We start from the raw sequence: 19,423 nt of genomic DNA on the forward strand, positions 1-19,423 counted from the left end.
TCCCTTCTTTTTTGCTAATTAATTCTACGCTGCTTTTGTATTCTTTGTACGCTGTTTATTTCGACATATTAATTTATTAATTTCACGCATGTTCGCCACGTTCAATTAACGTAAAAAGTAAAAAGATTGTTGTCGACGGCCTTGAGACGGTTGAGAGGTAAGCCGCCAACAAGGGGTTGGATCTCATCCACCGGAATGTATAACGTTTCCACCCCTGCCGACTGCGAGGATCGCCATTAATCCTTAGGCTGACTTTCTTTCCGCTCGCTGTCGTATAGAACGGGGCGTCCTCGTTATCGACGCTTATCGCTAATAAGATCGCTGGACCGCTCGTTATCGTCGTCGTCGCACTCGCCCTGTCCTCATTTTCGTACGATTGCGATCGTTAATTATCCCTATCGCAGCCGATCGTCCTCCGCCGTTCTCCTCCTTTGCCTTCTCCCCCCATCTTCCCACTCACCCACGCGCTTTCGTCGTTCTTCTCGTCATTATCATTCCGGTAATTACCGGTGTATTCCCTCGTTATCATCTTGTTATCGTTCGGCTATCGCGCTTTCGCGAGGAGTACGGCGAGCGTCTCCGAAGAGGTCAGGCCTCGTAAATGCGTGGGAACGAGTTGATAACGAACGACGAAGAACATCGGCATCTACACTCGAAATTACGCTCGAATCGAACACTCGAACTCGATATTTTAATAGCGTCGATTTGATGGATCTCTCTACGTTTCCGATTTATTCGTCGATGGCCGACAATCGCGCGCCAATTTGCCTCTACATGATCCAGTACGGGGGGGGGGGGGGTTTTAACGTATTGTGAACCGTGATCGCTTCGATTTAATTAAATCGATCTGCGATCTGTGTGGCGATCTGTGACTGTGTACGAAACGTTACGACTCGCGAACGGGACGTCGCGCGACACGCGCGCGGCACCTAAGTAACCAAGCATTAAGAAGAAGCCGGCACACAGAAACGCGGAGCGGGCGAGTCCGTAAGGGCATTAATGCGCCGGAGATTTATGTGGTAACGGCGAGGATGAAATTCCATCGCGGTAGGTGCTCGTATAAGTGGCACGCTGCTCGCTGGCGGAGGCGCGAGAGTTATGGTTGCCCATACTGATATCCACTATAAACTCCCCCGTCGTCCGCCCTTCTCCGCGCGTCCTCCTACGCTCTCTACCACGGCATACTTAATTAAATACGTATTAAGAGCCTGAGTGTGTTCCGATGTACCGATGTGTGCCTGCATCGTGGAATAATATATGCTTCAGCGCGCGCCCGCGCGCGCGCGCGCGCGCTAATTACTTTCTCCCACCGAGGTCGCACACCGACAGTTTTACTTTCCCCGTGGTACCCGCAGTGGAACCGCATTTATCGAAATGAAGCACGCCCTTTTACGTAACAAAGGGATTTTTCAATATTACACACGCTTCTCTTTCCTTGCGAGACCGTCGGGACGAATTTACTATCGGTCGTCGTTACAAGAATATAATCACTTCTTCATTATGCATTAATCATTATGCGCACGTCGTTACTACACAAGAAAATTATTATGGACGAATGTACCTTGTGGGGAAGAACCCCTTATAAAATATTTTCTACTCTTAAAACTGACCAAATATAAAAAGAACGCTCGTTGCGTCTCTGAGGGACAAGAAGACAGAAGTTTAAAATAGAAAGTTGATCGGCACTTGCTGAGTTAGAACGATTGTTATTTAAGATGAATGTGCTGTGCACGTCATCCACATATTGGTCTTATGGCTTCTGATGTTCAGAAGACAGGCTATTTCAGGAATTCCCATGAATCCTTAGAAAATTGGTGAAATTTTTTCGCACTTGTATTTCGATTCGCAAACTTTTGTGTTATATCATATGCCGAGTAGGATTTTTCAATGTAAAAAACAATGGCAAGATTTGAGAAAGAGGGATGTCGAATTATCACTGCTCTACGACATTTAAATTTAAGATTCTACTGTCGAATTTATAAATCGCTGACTTTAGTTTTTAGTGTTAAATAACGATTTTACATAATACCTCAAATTAATCAATTTAAAAATCCTCCCTATTCTATTATTGCAGGTTTCATCGAAGTACCGGAAGAAAAGAGCCGGTGCCAGGTCACAATAGAGCGCCGCGCAGCCGCTCCTCTCTTCTTCGTTTCACCGTTGGAAACCGTCGGTGGGCTCCCTGAGCCCACCCTCTCATCGGTCAAACTGGCGAGCGCGTTAACCGCTGGTATGAACCCCCACCATCCGGGCCACTCTGCAGCCTACCCCCACCATCCTTCGCTCTCGAGCAGTCCGCATCATCCGGGGCCCGGCGGGCCGCATCACGCATATGGGACCGGTGGAGGTGGCGGAGGTGGTGGCGGCGGCGGCGGTGGCGGCGGTACCACAACCACCCCCGACTTACCAAGTCCACATTCACCTCAGCACACTGGTGGTGCCGGCAATCCTGCCACCCCCTACGGCGCCCTACAACCCGGACAGAGCATGGGCAGCAACGGCCATCATCATAGCGGTGGTGGCATGATGCCGGATCATCCACATCATCCTGGACACCCCCATCCTCACATGCCAGGACATCCCGCGTATCCACCGGTTAACCACAACAATAATTGCACGCTCAAGGTAAGTACTATTTTTATTTTTATATTATAATTTCTCTTTGGAACTTGTTATTTTATATATTCAATGACTCGTTAATATATACGTGCGGGCATATTTCACATGATTCGAACTCAAAATTCAATTTTCTCGCACGATAAAATGAAGCGGTACAGGTGATTCCAAAGACGAAGAATGGTGGAGAATTCCGAAGGCCTTCAACTTTGTTATAAAGGACCCAGGCATGCTATAACATAGGGTCACAGGGTACAATTCAGCAGTATTATCCATCCGTCCGACCCTCACTTACTCCACCATTGACAAACGTAACAATATAGGCATTTATGATGGAGAAATATAATTGAATAGGGGCGGAGGGGCCCGCGCGGTTCCCCCTCTTGCAGTTTTCTGTTCGATGCTTTACCTGCCCCTTTCTCTTTCCTCCCCTCTCTCCGTCCTTATACCACACAACGTTCTGCCTTTTTCAGAGTATACATTGCTTCTCCAAGCTTTCATTTTTCATTCACCTTTCTGCGTTGACTGTACCCTCTCTTCCGGTTTCTAAAGACCTATACATCTGTTGCTCTACTTCGTGAACTGTTTTTCGGCGATTGCTACTCTGGAATCTTTTTTTTTTTTTTTTTTTTTTTTTTTTTTCAATTTTATATTAAAATTTTTTGGCTTGAATTTTCTAAATTATTTTTTTAATTATTCTTCAACTCTCTTGGTTTCTCTTCATCATTTTTACAGCTTTAACATATAAAGTTTGATATTTATGTAATGACAGTTTACAAAATTATGTTATTTATTTTCTTTTCTGGAATAAATTTAACTTCAAAGCAAGATTTTAATATGTTAATTATATGATTATTTGAAAAAAATAACATGCATTATCATTGAGGGTGTAGCAAAAGAGATATAATTTGGAAAATCATAATGAACATTTTTCGTTTGAGAATTTTATGCTTCTAAAAATTTTGATCTATTAAATTTTATAAAATTCGTCACTTCAAATGAATGATCTTCAATTCAAATGCATTGAATATTTGGATTCTTGAATGGCATGTTGTATTCATGCGGCCTTTGAATTTTCTGATCCTTTCCGTCGTTCTTTCTTGTACTGTCTCAGTCCCATCCTTCCCTTAGATTCCACTCACATTCTGTCACCGTCTCGCTCCAACTCGCTCTTACTCTCTCGTATCGTTCTTTTGCTGTTTCTGTTTACTGGGCCTCCCTTATTCTTCTCTTCTATTTCTTGTATTTTCGCTTTTCTGTCGCTCTTTTTCTTATTTCTTCTCTCGAGCTTCTTACATTCCGTCTTCCTCGTATTTGCATTGTCTTTTCCTCTTCTATGTCTTCCTATCATTTTGATAACCCCATATTTTTTTGTCAATCTGTTTTGCATTCTTTTTTAATTCCTGAGATTTGATTTTCCATTTCTTTCTTACATCTTCCTTTCCCGCAATATCTTTTCTTACTTTTTTTCTCATTATATTATCTTTTTCTTATGTCTCTCTTTTTACTTCCCTAGTTTTTTTTTTTTTTTTTTTGTTATCGTAAATTATTGTAAACGTATATACGTAATGTATCTGAAAATTTGCCGCAACTTTCGCTTTACACAACATTGTAGGACTCACGGCACTTAGGAAGCCTGTCCCAGAATATATCTCTCTCTTACTTCTCTACCTGTCTCCTTTTCTCTCTTTTCTTTTTTCTCTCTCTCTCTCCTTCCTCCCTTCCATTCTCTTCTTTCAACGATGCTATGGAAAAGACCCCTTCCCTTTTCTCTCCCCTTCCCTGCCGTCGAATCCCTCTCTGTCTGGCACACGAATGGGTCCTCCGTTCACCTCCCTTCTCGATCCACTCGGTTCCCCTGTCCCTCGCCTCGCCGATCCCTCGCGTTGTCTTTATCTCGCATTCTCTCTCGGCGTCGGTTGGGTCCTTTCTAGAATCGCCTTTTTACATTCTCCCTACTCCGTGCCCAAGGTACCTGAACCCGCGCAGGCCCGCAGGCATTCGGGGGGCCCGCAGCACCAGCCAGTTGGGTCCCGTCCGTGCTGCGCTTCGTTTCGCTTCGTTTCTTCTTTTCTCCTCGCTCGCCCGTTGCCTTACTGCGCATGTCCATGCACCGCATCGCGCGAGAATACTTTGTCGCCGAAAGCGGCGAAGAGCTTCGCGAAGATCGCCCGTAGTCGCCCCGGTGGTCCTAGAGACGAGTTCCATTTCGGCTTTCCGTGAAACCGCGAAATTCGGAGGAAGAGCAGAGAGGCCATCCTCCGGATCCTTGAAATCCCGCAAAACGCGGTGGGGGAAAGTGAGTGTATCGCAACGGGAACTTGTTCGAGGTCGAGTGATATCATTGGCCGAGTGAATCCCGTGAGTGCGGGCCGAGATCGGTTTTTCGTCATCGTCGTCGTCGTCGTTGACGTTGATCTTTCTTTCTTTTTCCTCTACTCTTTCCTTCCCCTCTACTCTTTCCTTCCCCTCCTCGTTTCCTTTTCCTCTCTCGTGCTCCACGCGGAGAGAGAGAGAGAGAGAGAGAGAGAGACACGTAAGTGAAGTGCGTCATGGAGGTCCAATACCCGTATCACTACAATACGATTACGACGCGGATGGATAAGACCACTCCATGGATAAGTTACTCCGGCAACATCAAAACGGAAGTCAAAGTAAGTGCGCGCGCGTGCTCGAAAACGATCTCTCTTCTCTTTCTTTCTCGCTGGGGGGGGGAAGGGGGGAGAGGGGAACTCACGCGCTTTTCGGTGCCAGTGATGCGGCAATTAACGCATTTTCGCTCTCATATTCCCTGACGCAAGTCGAATGGATATTGCTGTGCGTAGCGTACCGTGTCCGACCAATCGCATAACTGCACTGGCCAGCAGACATTGCTATTTGAAAGTCATCCTACACCACGAAATTACTATGTCGATAGATATTAAATATACGAGTGTAACAGACACATGTACGTACGTGAAATGTAGAATCCTTAAGTTTTTAACGTAGAAGTCTGTTAGCTTCAACAACAGCGCATCCGGCTTGCATTGCCCATAAAATCGACACTTGTTCAGATGTTTTTAATCATCGTACCGTTTCTCTTTTTATATGTATGTTCGTACAAATAACAGATGAAGCAACTGCTTTCATACTTTCTACAGATCCTTTTACTCTCCACTCGCATACATACGTATATATTTTATTTAATTTCTCTCTTTTTTTTTTTTTTTTTTTTTTTTTTTTTTTTTTTTGAATGTGATTGACCAAAAACACGTCGACTTCAATATCAGTTTCTTTGATTCAATGGTGTACCGAGATGTTTTCTTTTCTTTTTTTTTTTTTTTTTTTTTAGCAACAATACATATTGAGCAACATTGTACAAAGTGAAATTAGCGAGTAAGTTGTAGGTCCTCTGCGAACGTAGAGTTACGTTCGCCTACGGGTGTTTGCATAATCACGAGTAAGCATTCATAATAAGCGCGCACTTAAGACGCCGTAATGATTTAGTGCCCGTTAATGACTTTCTGTTTCGCATTAATTACCACGATGCTTGAATTTCTACTTATAATGGGCTAGGAACGATTTCTAAGGCGTGTCGCAATTCTTACATCTGCGTCTTCACATAAAAAAAAAAAAAAAAAACCGGAAAGAAAAAATACATCGGCGTCATTTTCTTTGCTCAAACCAATCATCTCTCTCGTTTTCTTGCATCGAGAACACCTATAATATAATAATAATAATTTTAACTTTACAAAAATGAATAGAATCGCGCGGTATAACTTTAATTAAATATAAGCTACTTTTACACTTGTAAATCTAAGAAATGCAGAGTATGCCTATTCCAAATGCGACGATTGCGACAAAAGCAAAAACTTGATGTTACAGCAAGGTGTCCCAAGCGGGTCAACGGAGCTTCGAACTTGCGCCGCCTGCGGTGTACAAATAATGGAAAGATGGCTGTTGCATGCGGTTGACCAGTACTGGCACATTGGCTGTCTCAAATGCGCGTATTGCAACGTGGTATTGGGAGAAATCGGCCAGACTTGCTACCTCAAAAGCGGCATGATCCTCTGCAAAACCGACTATAGACGGTAAGTCGCTCTGTTCATCTTTTGAACGTGCCGAATCTATTGCTGGCTGAGGGGGTTTCCGATTTAAGGACTTAAATTTTAGGTATACTTAAGACCTAATTTCCTGAAAATGGAAAACACACCAGAATATTATTAATTTTTCTGTATCTACTTACATAAAAAAACAAAGAGAATTTAAAAATTTAAAAATTTTCATAATTAATAGAGTCTGGCGCATAGCATATCCGATAAATTCTCTTCGCTAGGCGTTATCAATATTTTCGCTTTTATTTGGCTGACGTAAATAAATCAAATTTTTTTACTCTTTTATGAATGTAATTAAGGTTCGGAGCAAAATTAATCTGATTAAAACATATTTTACAAAATAGTATCATTTTAAAATTCAGTATACATTTGTTCTATCTTTTCTTTAATATTTTTAACGGAAATTTAACTTTAAAAGAAATTTAATTACAAGTGATAGGGACCACGGTGACATATTTTTTGAAGCGTACAAAATTTTATTGCGATCGATCTAGTGGTTCCTAAGATTTTAGTAACGTGATTCGTCTAAAAAAAAAAAGAAAGAAACGGAAAAGAAGAAAAGCATTTTCCAAGAAATGCGAAGAACGTTCTCAGTTCGAATAGCATTGCGTAAACGTCGGAACGCAGTCTTCTTCGCGTATCGCTGCTTATCGCCTCGAAGAGTTGATAGCAATGGCTACTCATGAATAAGCTAGAAATTATCGCTTCCATTAAATTAGGTACTACGTCGCGAACACGAGACATCGGATATTCCGGCGCAGCCGCGACTCCGCGCGGTCGACAGGGAGAATCGGCGCCGTCTAATTTCTTGAAACTAATAACAACGCCCGACGCTTCGTTATTAATAATAAATACTGTTATTGTGCGCGGCCATTACGGCTAATTTATCGTGGTACTTGCCGCGCGTTCGTTTATACCATGCCGGGATTCCTGGGAGCCAATATCGTGTAATCAACATTCCTCTCTCGTGCAAAATAGCCGCGGAACTAGGAAGTTGCCGTTTTACGTTATGTCTCGTAATCACATTTGCCTCCTTTTTTTTTTTTTTTTTCAATAGCCACAGCGATTACTCGCCGTGTTGTTAAAATATATCGAGCAGCGTATAGACAGCGTCGTGATGTCTAGGTATATCTAGAAATCTATCAGAGCCTAGGGCTTCGATGATTTACACAGAAAAATTAAAATTTGAGAGAAAAATCAAAAACGTAAAAGACGTATAAAAAAATCTGTAATGAAAACATATCGTAAATACGAAGAAAGAAATACGATGGATAAGACGAATAGTGATAATATAGGTTTTAGGAAGGAAATGCTGATTGCGACATTTGCCTCGTGTGCGCCTATTCAGACGACACGAGACATCTCTGAGAGATGTCTGAAAAAGTAAGATGTATATTTTAGGCATCTTTACGACGTGCTCTCGCGTCGTCCAGGCCATTGTCCATTACGACATAGCCGCATTGTCCTCGGCGCGGCACGCATATCCCCCGTTGATTGTTTATCGATGAATGGCCGGAGACTTTGGGATTGCCGCGCGCCGTGATGAATATGCACCTAATCGACGTGGTCGTTCCAAATTTAGATGATTCGAGGTCAGAGCGCAATTTAATGAGAAACAGACGCTGAACTTAGTTAGTCCCCCCGAAATAGATCGGCACAACCTGGCCCGGCCGCGCACGTACCGGAGGTAATGGAACTGTCAGTCCTTTTTTTACTCAACCAACCGGTTATATCCGCACGAGGAGTGACATTTCTTGCATTTCACGCTGCAGTTTAGGCGCGCTCGGCCGCTCGTGTTTCTACGTTTCATCATAATATCGCGACTAAAATATTATTATGCAACAAGGGCGAGGGGGAAGTGCCGATAGGGGCAGATATTTTTGTTAGCGAACGCGTTAGTCGATCGCGTACGTTGGCGTTGGTATCTCAATTTCGTCGGTCCTTTCCTTATCGCGCGATTGCTATTACTCAACCATGACGCACGTACGTCCTAATCTGTTGGCATAGTCGAGCGATTTAGTCCGGCCTAATATCAATATTTGACTACGAGACGGCTCCCATCCTCGGGATGGGTCTAACATCGTCCGTTCCAGTGCCCATCGGCTTGCTTTCGTCGAAAAATGAGACGATGATGAACGTGTTTGAGAGTTCATTCCTCAAAACTAATTTCAAAGGGAAGATATTATTAGAGGGAGGTATGGGGATACGGTTTAGGATAGTTGAGATATAAATAAAAAAGATCAAACGACATTATAAAGTACGAATACATTTTTTGCCCTTATACTTTTTGATGTAAAAATTGTACGGTTAAAAAACTAGTCTTATCGCTACACTTGCGGGATCATTCAAGCCGTCGGACTTCACGTATGATTGTCGCCCCCGTTTGGGGGCAACAATGGCACGTCCAACAATTGGCGTTTCTTACGAAACGCTCGGTGCATCATATCACGCTAAGCGCTTTATATCCCCCGCGCAGCTTTACAATCAAACTACTGTCGGAATTGAAACCAACCGGTTGTCTCGAAACACCATCGGGTGTCTCCTACGCGAGTGCAGCGTCTGCTGCTGCAACCGTCTCGTCGAAAAGAGAACGACGGATATATCCGCGCGGGCCGAGTGGATAGACAGATGGATGGAGAGGATAGCGAGCGCGGTGCGACTCGGAAAGATAGCGGGGAGGTTGGAGAGGCGAGAGAGAAGGGATGGCGGTTCGTTTCTTTTGGATTCAAGGAATGTTTCAATCAGTTTGATTGAAGGGCTGAGCCACGGCAAGAGGGTAAACTCGATTTACAGCCGTGTAGGAGGGATGGCGCGGTGGACGGAACGGAAGGAGAGAGAGAGAGAGAGAGAGAGAGAGAGAGAGAGAGAGAGAGAGAGAGAGAGAGAGAGAGAGAGAGAGAAAGAGAGATAGAGAGGAGGGGTGCAGAGGGGTGGATGGTGGGTGCCACAATCACCGAGATGCGTCCAATCACCCCCAGCCCCCGACGCCATCGGGTTTCGGGCGTACGGACGAGAGGCTGAAGGGATCGAGGAAAAGGGGAATGATAGAGAGAGTGAGAGAGAAGAAGAGAGACGGCGAGAGAGAGAGAGAGAGAGAGAGAGAGAGAGAGAGAGAGAGAGAGAGAGAGAGAGAGAGAGAGAGAGAATGAATGTGTGTGCGGCCAATCATCGCTCGGCTTTCCGCTGGAGCGACGTCGTCGTGATGCTGGTTTGTCCTAGATGTGCAATCAGACGGCTTCCATCCCTCTAGCTTGCTCCGATGGCTCCTTCTCCCTCCATCTTTCTGGCCGAATACCAAATTCCAGCAATTTGGTAGGTAGGTACTTTGTTGAATCAACATGATTGGGCTTGACGGAGACCGGCGACGCGCCATGCCGCGTAGCGCGGTGCAGCGCCGCGACGAGCGACGGCGACGAGCCGACGAGCCGAGGATGAACCGGGAGACGGATAGACAGTCTTTAGCAATTTCTTTTGCAAACCTTTCTAGAACGAACGTTTCACATTGATCCTAATATATTAAGATTGTCCACTTTTGTTTCCGATTGTCAATTTAATTTATAATCCGAGATTAATAATTGCAATTTAATATAGCCATCATCGTTCCGAAATAATACAATTAATGCAAACGTAAATACATTTAGAGATGTGCAAAGAAATCCTTATGTCAAAGAAGAAATAAGCGTAAAGTAAAGAGAAAATAATAGAGTGACAAAACGTGCATTTCATCGATATCGATAATAATGGCAATACGACATTAGAATGACAAGAGTAATAGTACAGTAGTAATAGTAACAATGACGATAACAGAGAAAGAGACTACACCGATCGCGTTCACGCGGAAGAGAACACGACGTATTTTCCGCGCTCGATTCAGCCCGCATCGTGTCGAGGGAGGCACGTACGTAGACGGTAGGTCGCCGGAGGTGCTGAGGGAAACGAAGAAGAGGGCGGCAGCGGGGAACGGAGAGGGGTGGCACCGGGCGATAAGGGGTTCATTAGAGGCAGTTTATTACTGCCTTTGAAGTCTCTCGCGTGTTGCCGTTAAGTCGCTCGATATCTCGTAATATCTCGCTCTAATCTCGCGAGGAGAAGTTAATTGCTACCTTCACCCCCCCGCCACCTTCTCACCTCTGTCCGACCTACGCGCCCCCATCGCGCTCGCCGCACTCCTCCTCTCCGTCTCCTCCTCCGCTGGCGGTTCCCTCGCACATGTCGCCTTTACAATTAGACGCTTAATTCGGGCCACCATCGGGCTGAAATTTTCACCACCCTGCCCGCCCAACCCTCTGGCCACCACCTCGTCCGTCGCCACCCGCTTCGACCGCGGCTCGACTCGGGAATTTCCTGCCCTTGGTCAGCAGCCGCCGTGTCGCTTCTCAAACTTGGTAATTTCTGAGTTCGATGACCGTTCGATGAACGGTCGCGCTAGTGCCCCAAAAATGCATGACTCTACAGATAGTAGATAGACAGAGACGATAGAATAGAAGATAGAGATGAGACTTGAGAACCGTTACGAATCCTTCGAATGTTACACATCGCAAAAAGATCTGATAAAGATGATTGCTTTACGAAAAAATTGCTAACTAAAAAAAAAAAATATTGTTTCAATTGTACGAAGAAGAATACTAGAAATTAGCTAATAATTATTCACAGAGCTACCTCATACTTATAGATGCTATCAAATAGTTAAGAAGCCAATGTTAAATTTCTGTATGTTATCTACGTTTGAAATATATCGCATACGTTATATCGCACGTATATTTACGAAGCTCCTCACAGAGAGAGAGAGAGAGAGAGAGAGAGAGAGAGAGAGAGAGAGAGATCAGATAATTGTTGCGGGTTCGAGTGGTGCGTTAATGCGAGTAGGAATCGCGTGTCGACTCGCCTTTTGTCGGAGGACGCGCCAAAGCTTGCATGCAGAGGGGGGGGTGCGCGTAGCCGATTCGTAATTATTGTAATTTTCGCCAGTAGGAAAGTTTTTCTCCGCGACGACGAGACGATGGTGAGAAGCGGTTTTCATGGCCGGGACGTGCGTTAACAAGTGGACAGCGAGATTGTCGATGGAAAGAAGGAAGGCGACGATTATCGCGGTAATGTTCAAAGCGATTAGTTTGTAAATTACTATAGGCCGCGGTCGCGCGATAATGTATGAACAACGACGAGCTGATTGAACGCGGCCATCGTCACTCTCTACAATGAGACTCGAACGACCGAAACACCGAACGTGTTCAAACAATTCGCATTTGTCTCTTCCTGCAATCAAAAATTGTTATTTGTATCATTATCCGGAGAGCGTGTACACTTATGTATGGAGTAATCGAACTCGAGGTCCGAATTCCTTTCGAGAAAGCTGACAAATGAAGCTGACGAAAAGTGGAGCGTAAAGTATCAACGGAATCTTAACGTTAAGATTGTACGCAAGCAGCCCAAGATATTTGAGCGACGGTTTAATCGAAGCATAATTCGGCCATTAAATCAATACCGTTCGTTACAATCCCGACAAGATTGCGCGTTGGAGAGGAGGCGCGCGGGCGGGAAGGGAATAGGGGGTGGGAGGGGGAGAGAGAGGGGGGAGGGGGCGGACGAATAGCCGCGGCAAATAGAGAGGAATTAATCCGTTCAACTTGACAGCGATTTCACGGGGGAAATTAAGAGAATACCGCAGAAGGTGGTTACGCTGCTGGCGGTGGCAGCGCGTACGCGCGATGGTAGAGGCTGATTCACGAAATGTTTGCGCGATTTCGCGATATTCGCGTTTGACTCCGCAGCAAACCGAGTAATGATATTTGAACAGGCACTTGTGTGTGATCTAACGATGTACCCCGAATGGATGGATGGATGGATGGATGGATGGATGAATGGATGGATGGATGGATGGATGGATGGATGGATGGATGAATGGATGGATGGATGGATGGATGGACCGGACAGATAGATTTAAAGAGAAAGAAACGTTGGAAACGTCGATCGGACGATCACGATCGACTCGATCGAAATACTTTCTGGCTCGATCCTTCTGCAACCAATCGTCTGAATCTCAATCGATGATAATGGATAATCGGTTAATCTAAATGCATGTGGTTGAAAATCGATGTAGTAATGATGTTTCTTCATATTCTCGAGTAAATTGCAAATTTAATTAGACTGACGATTAAGAAATCGCGAAAAACAGGATAGAATCCAATTAAGTTCGTACGACAGACAGAGTTGAAACTTGCCAATGAATTGATAATTGAGAGAAAGCGCGTGCAGGACAATACCGTAACGCCAAGAATATATATCTGTAAATTAAGTTCTGTTTCTTTGAATAGCAGAGAGGGAGGGGGAGGGAGGGGGAGAGGGAGGGAGAAGGGAACTTCACTTCGATGACAATAGAGAAGAGAGTGCCATTATATGCGTTGTCCGTGATATATAGAATAAACTATGATATTAACGTAATTTACGGATGTATAAGATCCTATCGTTCTTAAACTCGACGCGTCTCCGTGTTTTTACATAAATCTAAAGAAAAAAAAAAAAAGTCACGTTTACCGTACCATAAATTCGCGGACTTATAATCGGAGGAATCCGCATTATCCGAGCATCGATCGTACGTGCAAATGAAGACATCCGCGTAAACTGCGTCGTTCGTAATTAAATACAACAACCTAAGTGCAATATGCGCGCGCGCGCACTTGAGCAGACGCGGTGGATTTGCTCGGAATCCGGCGGAACGCTTTGGTCTCCCTTTGAGAGAACATTTTATGCGCGTCGTCCCGACAAAAAAGAGAAAGATGTCCGTCACATTTATCATTGCCGAGATATTAGGTGGCATTTATGCCGGCCGCGCGTTGACAAGCCGCTTTTGAGGTTAATAATAGCCATCGTGCGGCGGTTAAACGCGTTTTTAATATTTTCAGCGATCGCCCTACGAGAGAGAAAAACGGGACTCCATCTCCCGCGCGAAGCATGAAAGACCTAAAATCTAGAGATCCGATTAATACGAGAAACTAATAATCCCTTCGCGGAAAACTTGCTCATTAGGTATTACGGATTAATTTCAAGCTTTAAGTACGGAAAGGAAATTTCCTCTCTCTCTTCCCCCCCTCCCTCTCTCTCCTCCCTCTCTCTCTCTCTCTCTCTCTCTCTCTCTCTCTCTCTCTCTCTCTCTACTTTGTTAATTTATTACATCTATTTTTTGAACACAAATTATTTTCTTTGTGGGGTCGATCGCTCGGCAAATCGAGCGTGCTCATGGAAAAGGACCTAATCGTCAAAGTAAAGCCTGCATTACGCTCGCGGGTAGGTTTATCTGCGATCGAAATACACGCAAGAGAGGGCGAGCCTTTTCCACCCACTGAATAATAAATAGTGCGATCGTCGTGCTTCGAAACGTATTTGTCCCGACGTCGCCCTGGTGTCCTTTGACAAAACCGCTCGATAATGTCGATACTCATATTCCACGCGTAACTAATCCCGAAAGCATACAGGGAATCAACGAAAAATGTGCGAGAAACAAAAAAAAAATGAAAGAAATTCGCACACAAGGGGATATCAAGATACCAGAAAAATAGATATATTTATGATTACGTAGTAAAGTTTATAACAATTTTTTGCACATTATGGAACCTGCGTTTGACGATCAAAGGAATCAATAGCGACTGGTAATACTGGAAACGTTTCGGTAAACACCGTACATTGCGGTTTGTCATGTCATTCGAGAACCGCGGCGTTAACGAAAAATGGCGTGAGTGCATTCAGTGCGCAAGATATGAAAAAGCACGAGTGCACGCACGCGTTTGCGTATCTACGGCAGCGCAATCATTTTTCATTTGTCGCACGCATGCTAATTACAGCACTCGGTGGGTGCCCGTAGGTTTTTCGGAACGAGAATTTATTGGAGGCTGGCCGATGCGCCGTCCGCCTGGTCGAGCCTGTTTCCCAATGTTATCAGCGCGGAAAAAATCGGATCTAATTGATACACGCGGACAAAACGAAGTGGGCAGACCGATGAATATATATATATGACCGGTTAAGAAATATTTTCAAGTAATCCGTTTTTTTTTTTTTTTCTGAAATTAGGAAAATTATTTTCTGTAAATATATTATTTGATATCAATTTAAATTTCCGAGAGTTAAACACCACCTGCTGCAACACCACCAATTCACAATTCATCCAATCTTTTTCTTTTCTTTCTCGTTTTAATTATAAATTTCAGACCCAAAGGGGTTACAATGCCATAGATTATACATAAGATGAGATCCCGACATAGATTGATATTTTTTAGATTTCCAAATGTTCAGTGTATGTTCGTTCCAACGAATAAAAGGAGAGTCATGCATGATGGGAGCTCGCCTGGGAATTAAAAATATACAATAAACGCTCGTATATGGTTATATCGTGAAACATCGACCAGGTATCCTTTGGTATCTGTCGTTGTCAAAGGCTCGCGACAATATTCCGGGCGATTCATTAGGCGCGAACGAAGGATCAGCATGAATTTGCACATCGTCGCGCATTAATGAAACTGTCCCGGGTGGTACGTTGGAAAGGAAAATAACGACGATGAGAAAGGGAGAGAGAGAAAGAGAGAGAAAGGGAGAAAGGTAGAAGGCAGGTCGTGCCGCGTCGCGCGGATTAAGTGCGCGAGCGGGTTAATTCACGGGCGATTTTTCGCAAATTGCAGTTAGGTGTCCGCGCTACTTTTACACGCGGACGATAACGACTATGGGAGTAGAGTAACGCACGGCCCGTGTAACGCCGATGATAAGCTGTTTGTATTTTAGCCGGCGCTATCGATAATGGAAGTCGGGACGATTCGCGCTCGTCTTTTTACGTCGACGCGCGTCGAAGCGAATTCGACGTTTCTATTAATCGGCCATCGTCAATTCCACGATGAAACCACGGTGTCAGGAAAATTAAGTGGATATTCCGCGATATTCGTCGCGTGTACGTTTTTCCAACACCACCATTCGTAGCGCCTCGTCGAAAATTGCCGTCAATTCTTCCGCTTATTGTAGTCCGCCGTTACACATCGTGAAAATTAATTACCGCTCATCTTCATTCTTATCACACGAAATATCCAGGGTAACCAAACGCAAAAGGGCGCTTGCCTTCCTCCCTATTTCCCGCACTTCAGGATGGCTCCGTCAAAGTTGGCGAGCGCGCGCACGGCTATAATAATAATCCTATTTCGCGACTGCGAGCGGCATAGCAAATAGCCGCGCGATCTGAATCGACGAGGCAGAGCGAGAAGAGGGTTAGAGGGGCGCGAGAGGTTGAGGTGGAGGAACGAGAGACGTAGGGGAGGGGGGTGGATAGCGAACAGGTCAGGGGTCGTTCCAATGGGAGTTCAGAGAGGGGGAGGGGATGGAGTGGTTGTAGCGTGTACCCAACCTAATAACCGCGATCAGCCATCGCTTATGTGTACCTAATATATCAAATTATGGCGGCGTGCCTTGAATGACAAACCACTATGCTAGACATAGAAAGGGGAGGTACCAATGGCAGGAATATCTGGATGTCAGCCATATCGGCCCTTTGAGGAAGCCGCTTCTTCGTTCCGATCGCGTATCCCTTTGACATGCCGTGACGCACGGTTTCCTTCTTCCAAAATCCTTCGACATCGTCATCGACGTGTACATTTTATTCTCCTCGTGTCTCAAGATAGCGGTCATGACTGAAGATCAGCCGTTCGACTTTAACGGCTCTCGCTCCCTGTCGCATTGCCTGTCCAGACGCCTCGCTAATTTATTCCGCGCTCTTTAATTATGTATTCTCGCGGCCGTCACGAGACATTACATAAGCGAACGAATCGTATCTCTCTCTCTCTCTCTTTCTCTCTCTCTCTCTCTCTCTCTCTCTCTCTCTCTCTCTCTCTCTCTCTCTCTCTCTCTCTCTCTCGCCGGTACACAAGGCCGTTTATTAGGTATTAGGTAACGCGTATACGTGTATACACATAATTACGCCGCAAGTACGTGCAAATACACCCAGCCAATTAACCGCGAAAACGGACCCGTTCCCCCGCCGTCCGCCTCCCCCTTCCACCCTTTCTCTTTATCCCGCGGTACATTCATATCTCGTAAATCCTAAAGGGCCGGAGAGTGCAGGGCACTCCGCAATGCGCTTATGTTGCCGCGTCCAATCCATCCTAAAAGATCAGTCCACCGACCGACACACGATCCTAATTAATTCGCGGAAGAACAATTTCATATTACTTTTCTCGACATTAGTATTTGGATGGTAAAAGAGTTACACTAGTATTTGGATAGTAAAAGAGTTTAATGCGACATGTTTGTTTCATTTTTGGCTGATGTATCTAGGGGAATAAATCCGATACGATTTTTCGAACGAGATTGGTTCTCTTGAGGAAAGTCAAGTTACACGTATCATAGCGGACAATCTTCGAGCAGTTCCGAGACTATTTTCGTTTGTTTCCTCGAATGGAACAATTTGAACACAAAATCGACCATAATTTAGCGGAAATATTGTATATCAATTTTTTTTGTTTTGATCGAAGTGCGTGAGTATGCAGAGCTGTCTGTCCTTTATTCGCTTCGCTCGTTTATTTTCTTCTCCTCTTCTTCCGTCTCTTTCCTCCAGTATCTTCTATTTCATTTTCTGCAAGCAGCTCTCTCGCTCTCTTCTTCTCGGTCCCCTTCTCTCTCGCACGTTCTCTCCGCGCGCGCATACACACGTACACACAACACACATCAGCAAACCGCCTCGTTATACAGATACACGGATGCGTCTCGTTTCATCCCTGGTAATTGCTTATTAAATTCCTGGGGGTTGAGGTAAACATCCCACCCCATGTATTCCCCCTCCTCCCCCCCCCCTGTACTAACCCTCTTCCGCTTGCCTCACTCTCTCGCGAAGCTATCGCCATTTCTCCATCTACCTGCAGTGGAAGGGAGAAACGTCCGACAGAATTGTTTTCCCCTTATCGTGAAAATATGCCAGAGGGCGGATCTTGCGTAATTGGATTATTAATTAGATTGTTAATGAGACAAATTTCACGTCGAAGGGGATCGCGAACGAACCGCATGAACGTAGCGTCGTATCGACTTTTCAATCGAGTTCCTTGATAATGGATCTTAAATAGAAATACTGATTTAAGTGCCAAACGCGTACCTGCTTTATTAATGTCGTTCGAATATCAATCGAAGGTTTCGATTATCGTTGTTTGGATTACGATATCGTTCAGGTTTCCGGAGCGTTTCAATTACATCGAAACCTGAAATATTGCTCTACATTTATGCGTACCATCTTTACACGCACGTACACATGTATAAATAAAGCATTGCGAGACCCGCGTCGAGCACCGACAGCATTGATAAAGTTGACTTTTTATTTCTATTAAATTTTTATTCGATGTGGAGTAAATTTTTTTTTTTTTTTTTTCAGGCAGTAATTCAGGATGTGACGAGCGGTGTAATGCAATAGCCGGTACACTAATTTATCGCGGCTGCAGCGAAGTTATTAAGCCGTCAGCGTAAAACGGCTCGGCGCGCGAAAAGTAATTTCCGTTTCAATTTTGATCTGATCCGCGAGTGACGCCGGAAATTCGATGACGCGTTTCGGCCGGCCCATAGTTGGCAAGATTAGAACTCGTTTCGAAATGCCCCGTGCCACAGGTGGTTGCCAAGTGTCTCATTCCGCGGGTCGCCAAATTTTCGACGCGGCTTTATCGGTTTTATTGGTATATCGAGTATTTTCTTCGGCCGCGAGCGCGCGAGCGTGTCGCCGCTTTATAATGCGAGTTTTCGCGTGCCCGTTACGCGACCGTATCGCGCTATCGATGTTGTACGAACAATTGACAACGAGAGAGACGTTTATAAGCAACGTCGTTTACCGTCAAATTTTCTAAATAGGTGAGGAATAACATGGACCGAGAAATCCGATACGATTAATCCGCAAGAGATCCGCGATGCGAGAGCGATATACCGAGATATGTCAAACGGGGACAGTTATTTTCCAGAGCGGCCGGAGGAAGCGAAAGGGGATGGGACGAAGTCAAGCACGAAGAAATCATAAAGGATTTATGTGTTTTGTCGAAAATCAGTATTCGCCGCGCGACGTTTACGAACCGGTGGCTAGCGATGGCTGATGTTCGTCGTATCTTTTCCAGAGACCTCCTTCGTCCTTTGGTCTGTCGCCGTGCGAGGCAATTATCCTTAATTCGAGTTCCCGCGGACCTCTGGCGTACGGTAATGGCGTGGCACCCTCACTTGTCTAAAAGGGGAAAAAAGAGCAGAAAGGTGCAACACGCCGAAACGATGTCAGAAGAAATGTCGTTCAATCTACATAATCATTAACAGAAAGGAAATTTATTTAATCCCGCGGCGAAGTGAGGGGGAGAGGAGTCTCTCGTTATTTCCCTCGAACTAATTTGAATAGATTTGCCCCATGAACGCTAAATTAGAATCCAATTTCGGCGTAATTTTGTGCTATTAAATGCGATTGGACCTACCCCCTCTCGCTCTACTACCCTCCTCCGCTACCGATACCTATGATACGCGGTTTATTGCGATTCACCGTTCTCCTCTCTTCTCTCTCGTCTCCCTCTTCGCGTGTGCTGCCGTCTCACTCGTCTTTTTGTTACGCAGAACCTACCTTCGACAGAGATACCGCTTGTTAATTCCATTTAATTAAGCGTGTGCGTGCATGCATGCGCGCGCGCGCGCGCGCGCGCGCGTGCGTGTATGTGTGTGTGTGTGTGTGTGTGTGTGTG

The 19,423-nt window shown here is 45.0% G+C and overlaps 1 protein-coding gene across 3 annotated transcripts in view; it reads left to right on the forward strand.

The window, feature by feature from the left end:
- The window catches only part of LOC105432744 (uncharacterized), a 175,068-nt gene that overhangs the window by 141,310 nt on the left and 14,335 nt on the right, over nucleotides 1-19,423 (forward strand). For all 3 annotated transcript variants that reach the window (XM_089083211.1, XM_089083209.1, XM_089083210.1), the window contains 2 exons: nucleotides 2,075-2,625; nucleotides 6,481-6,686. In XM_089083211.1, the coding sequence (XP_088939337.1) occupies nucleotides 2,233-2,625; nucleotides 6,481-6,686 (599 nt within the window). In that variant the 5' untranslated portion in view covers nucleotides 2,075-2,232. The remainder of the gene's footprint in view (nucleotides 1-2,074; nucleotides 2,626-6,480; nucleotides 6,687-19,423) is intronic.

This window comes from Pogonomyrmex barbatus, unplaced genomic scaffold (assembly GCF_055798465.1).
Source record: "Pogonomyrmex barbatus isolate J1 unplaced genomic scaffold, ASM5579846v1 scaffold7, whole genome shotgun sequence".
Lineage (NCBI taxonomy): Eukaryota > Metazoa > Arthropoda > Insecta > Hymenoptera > Formicidae > Pogonomyrmex > Pogonomyrmex barbatus.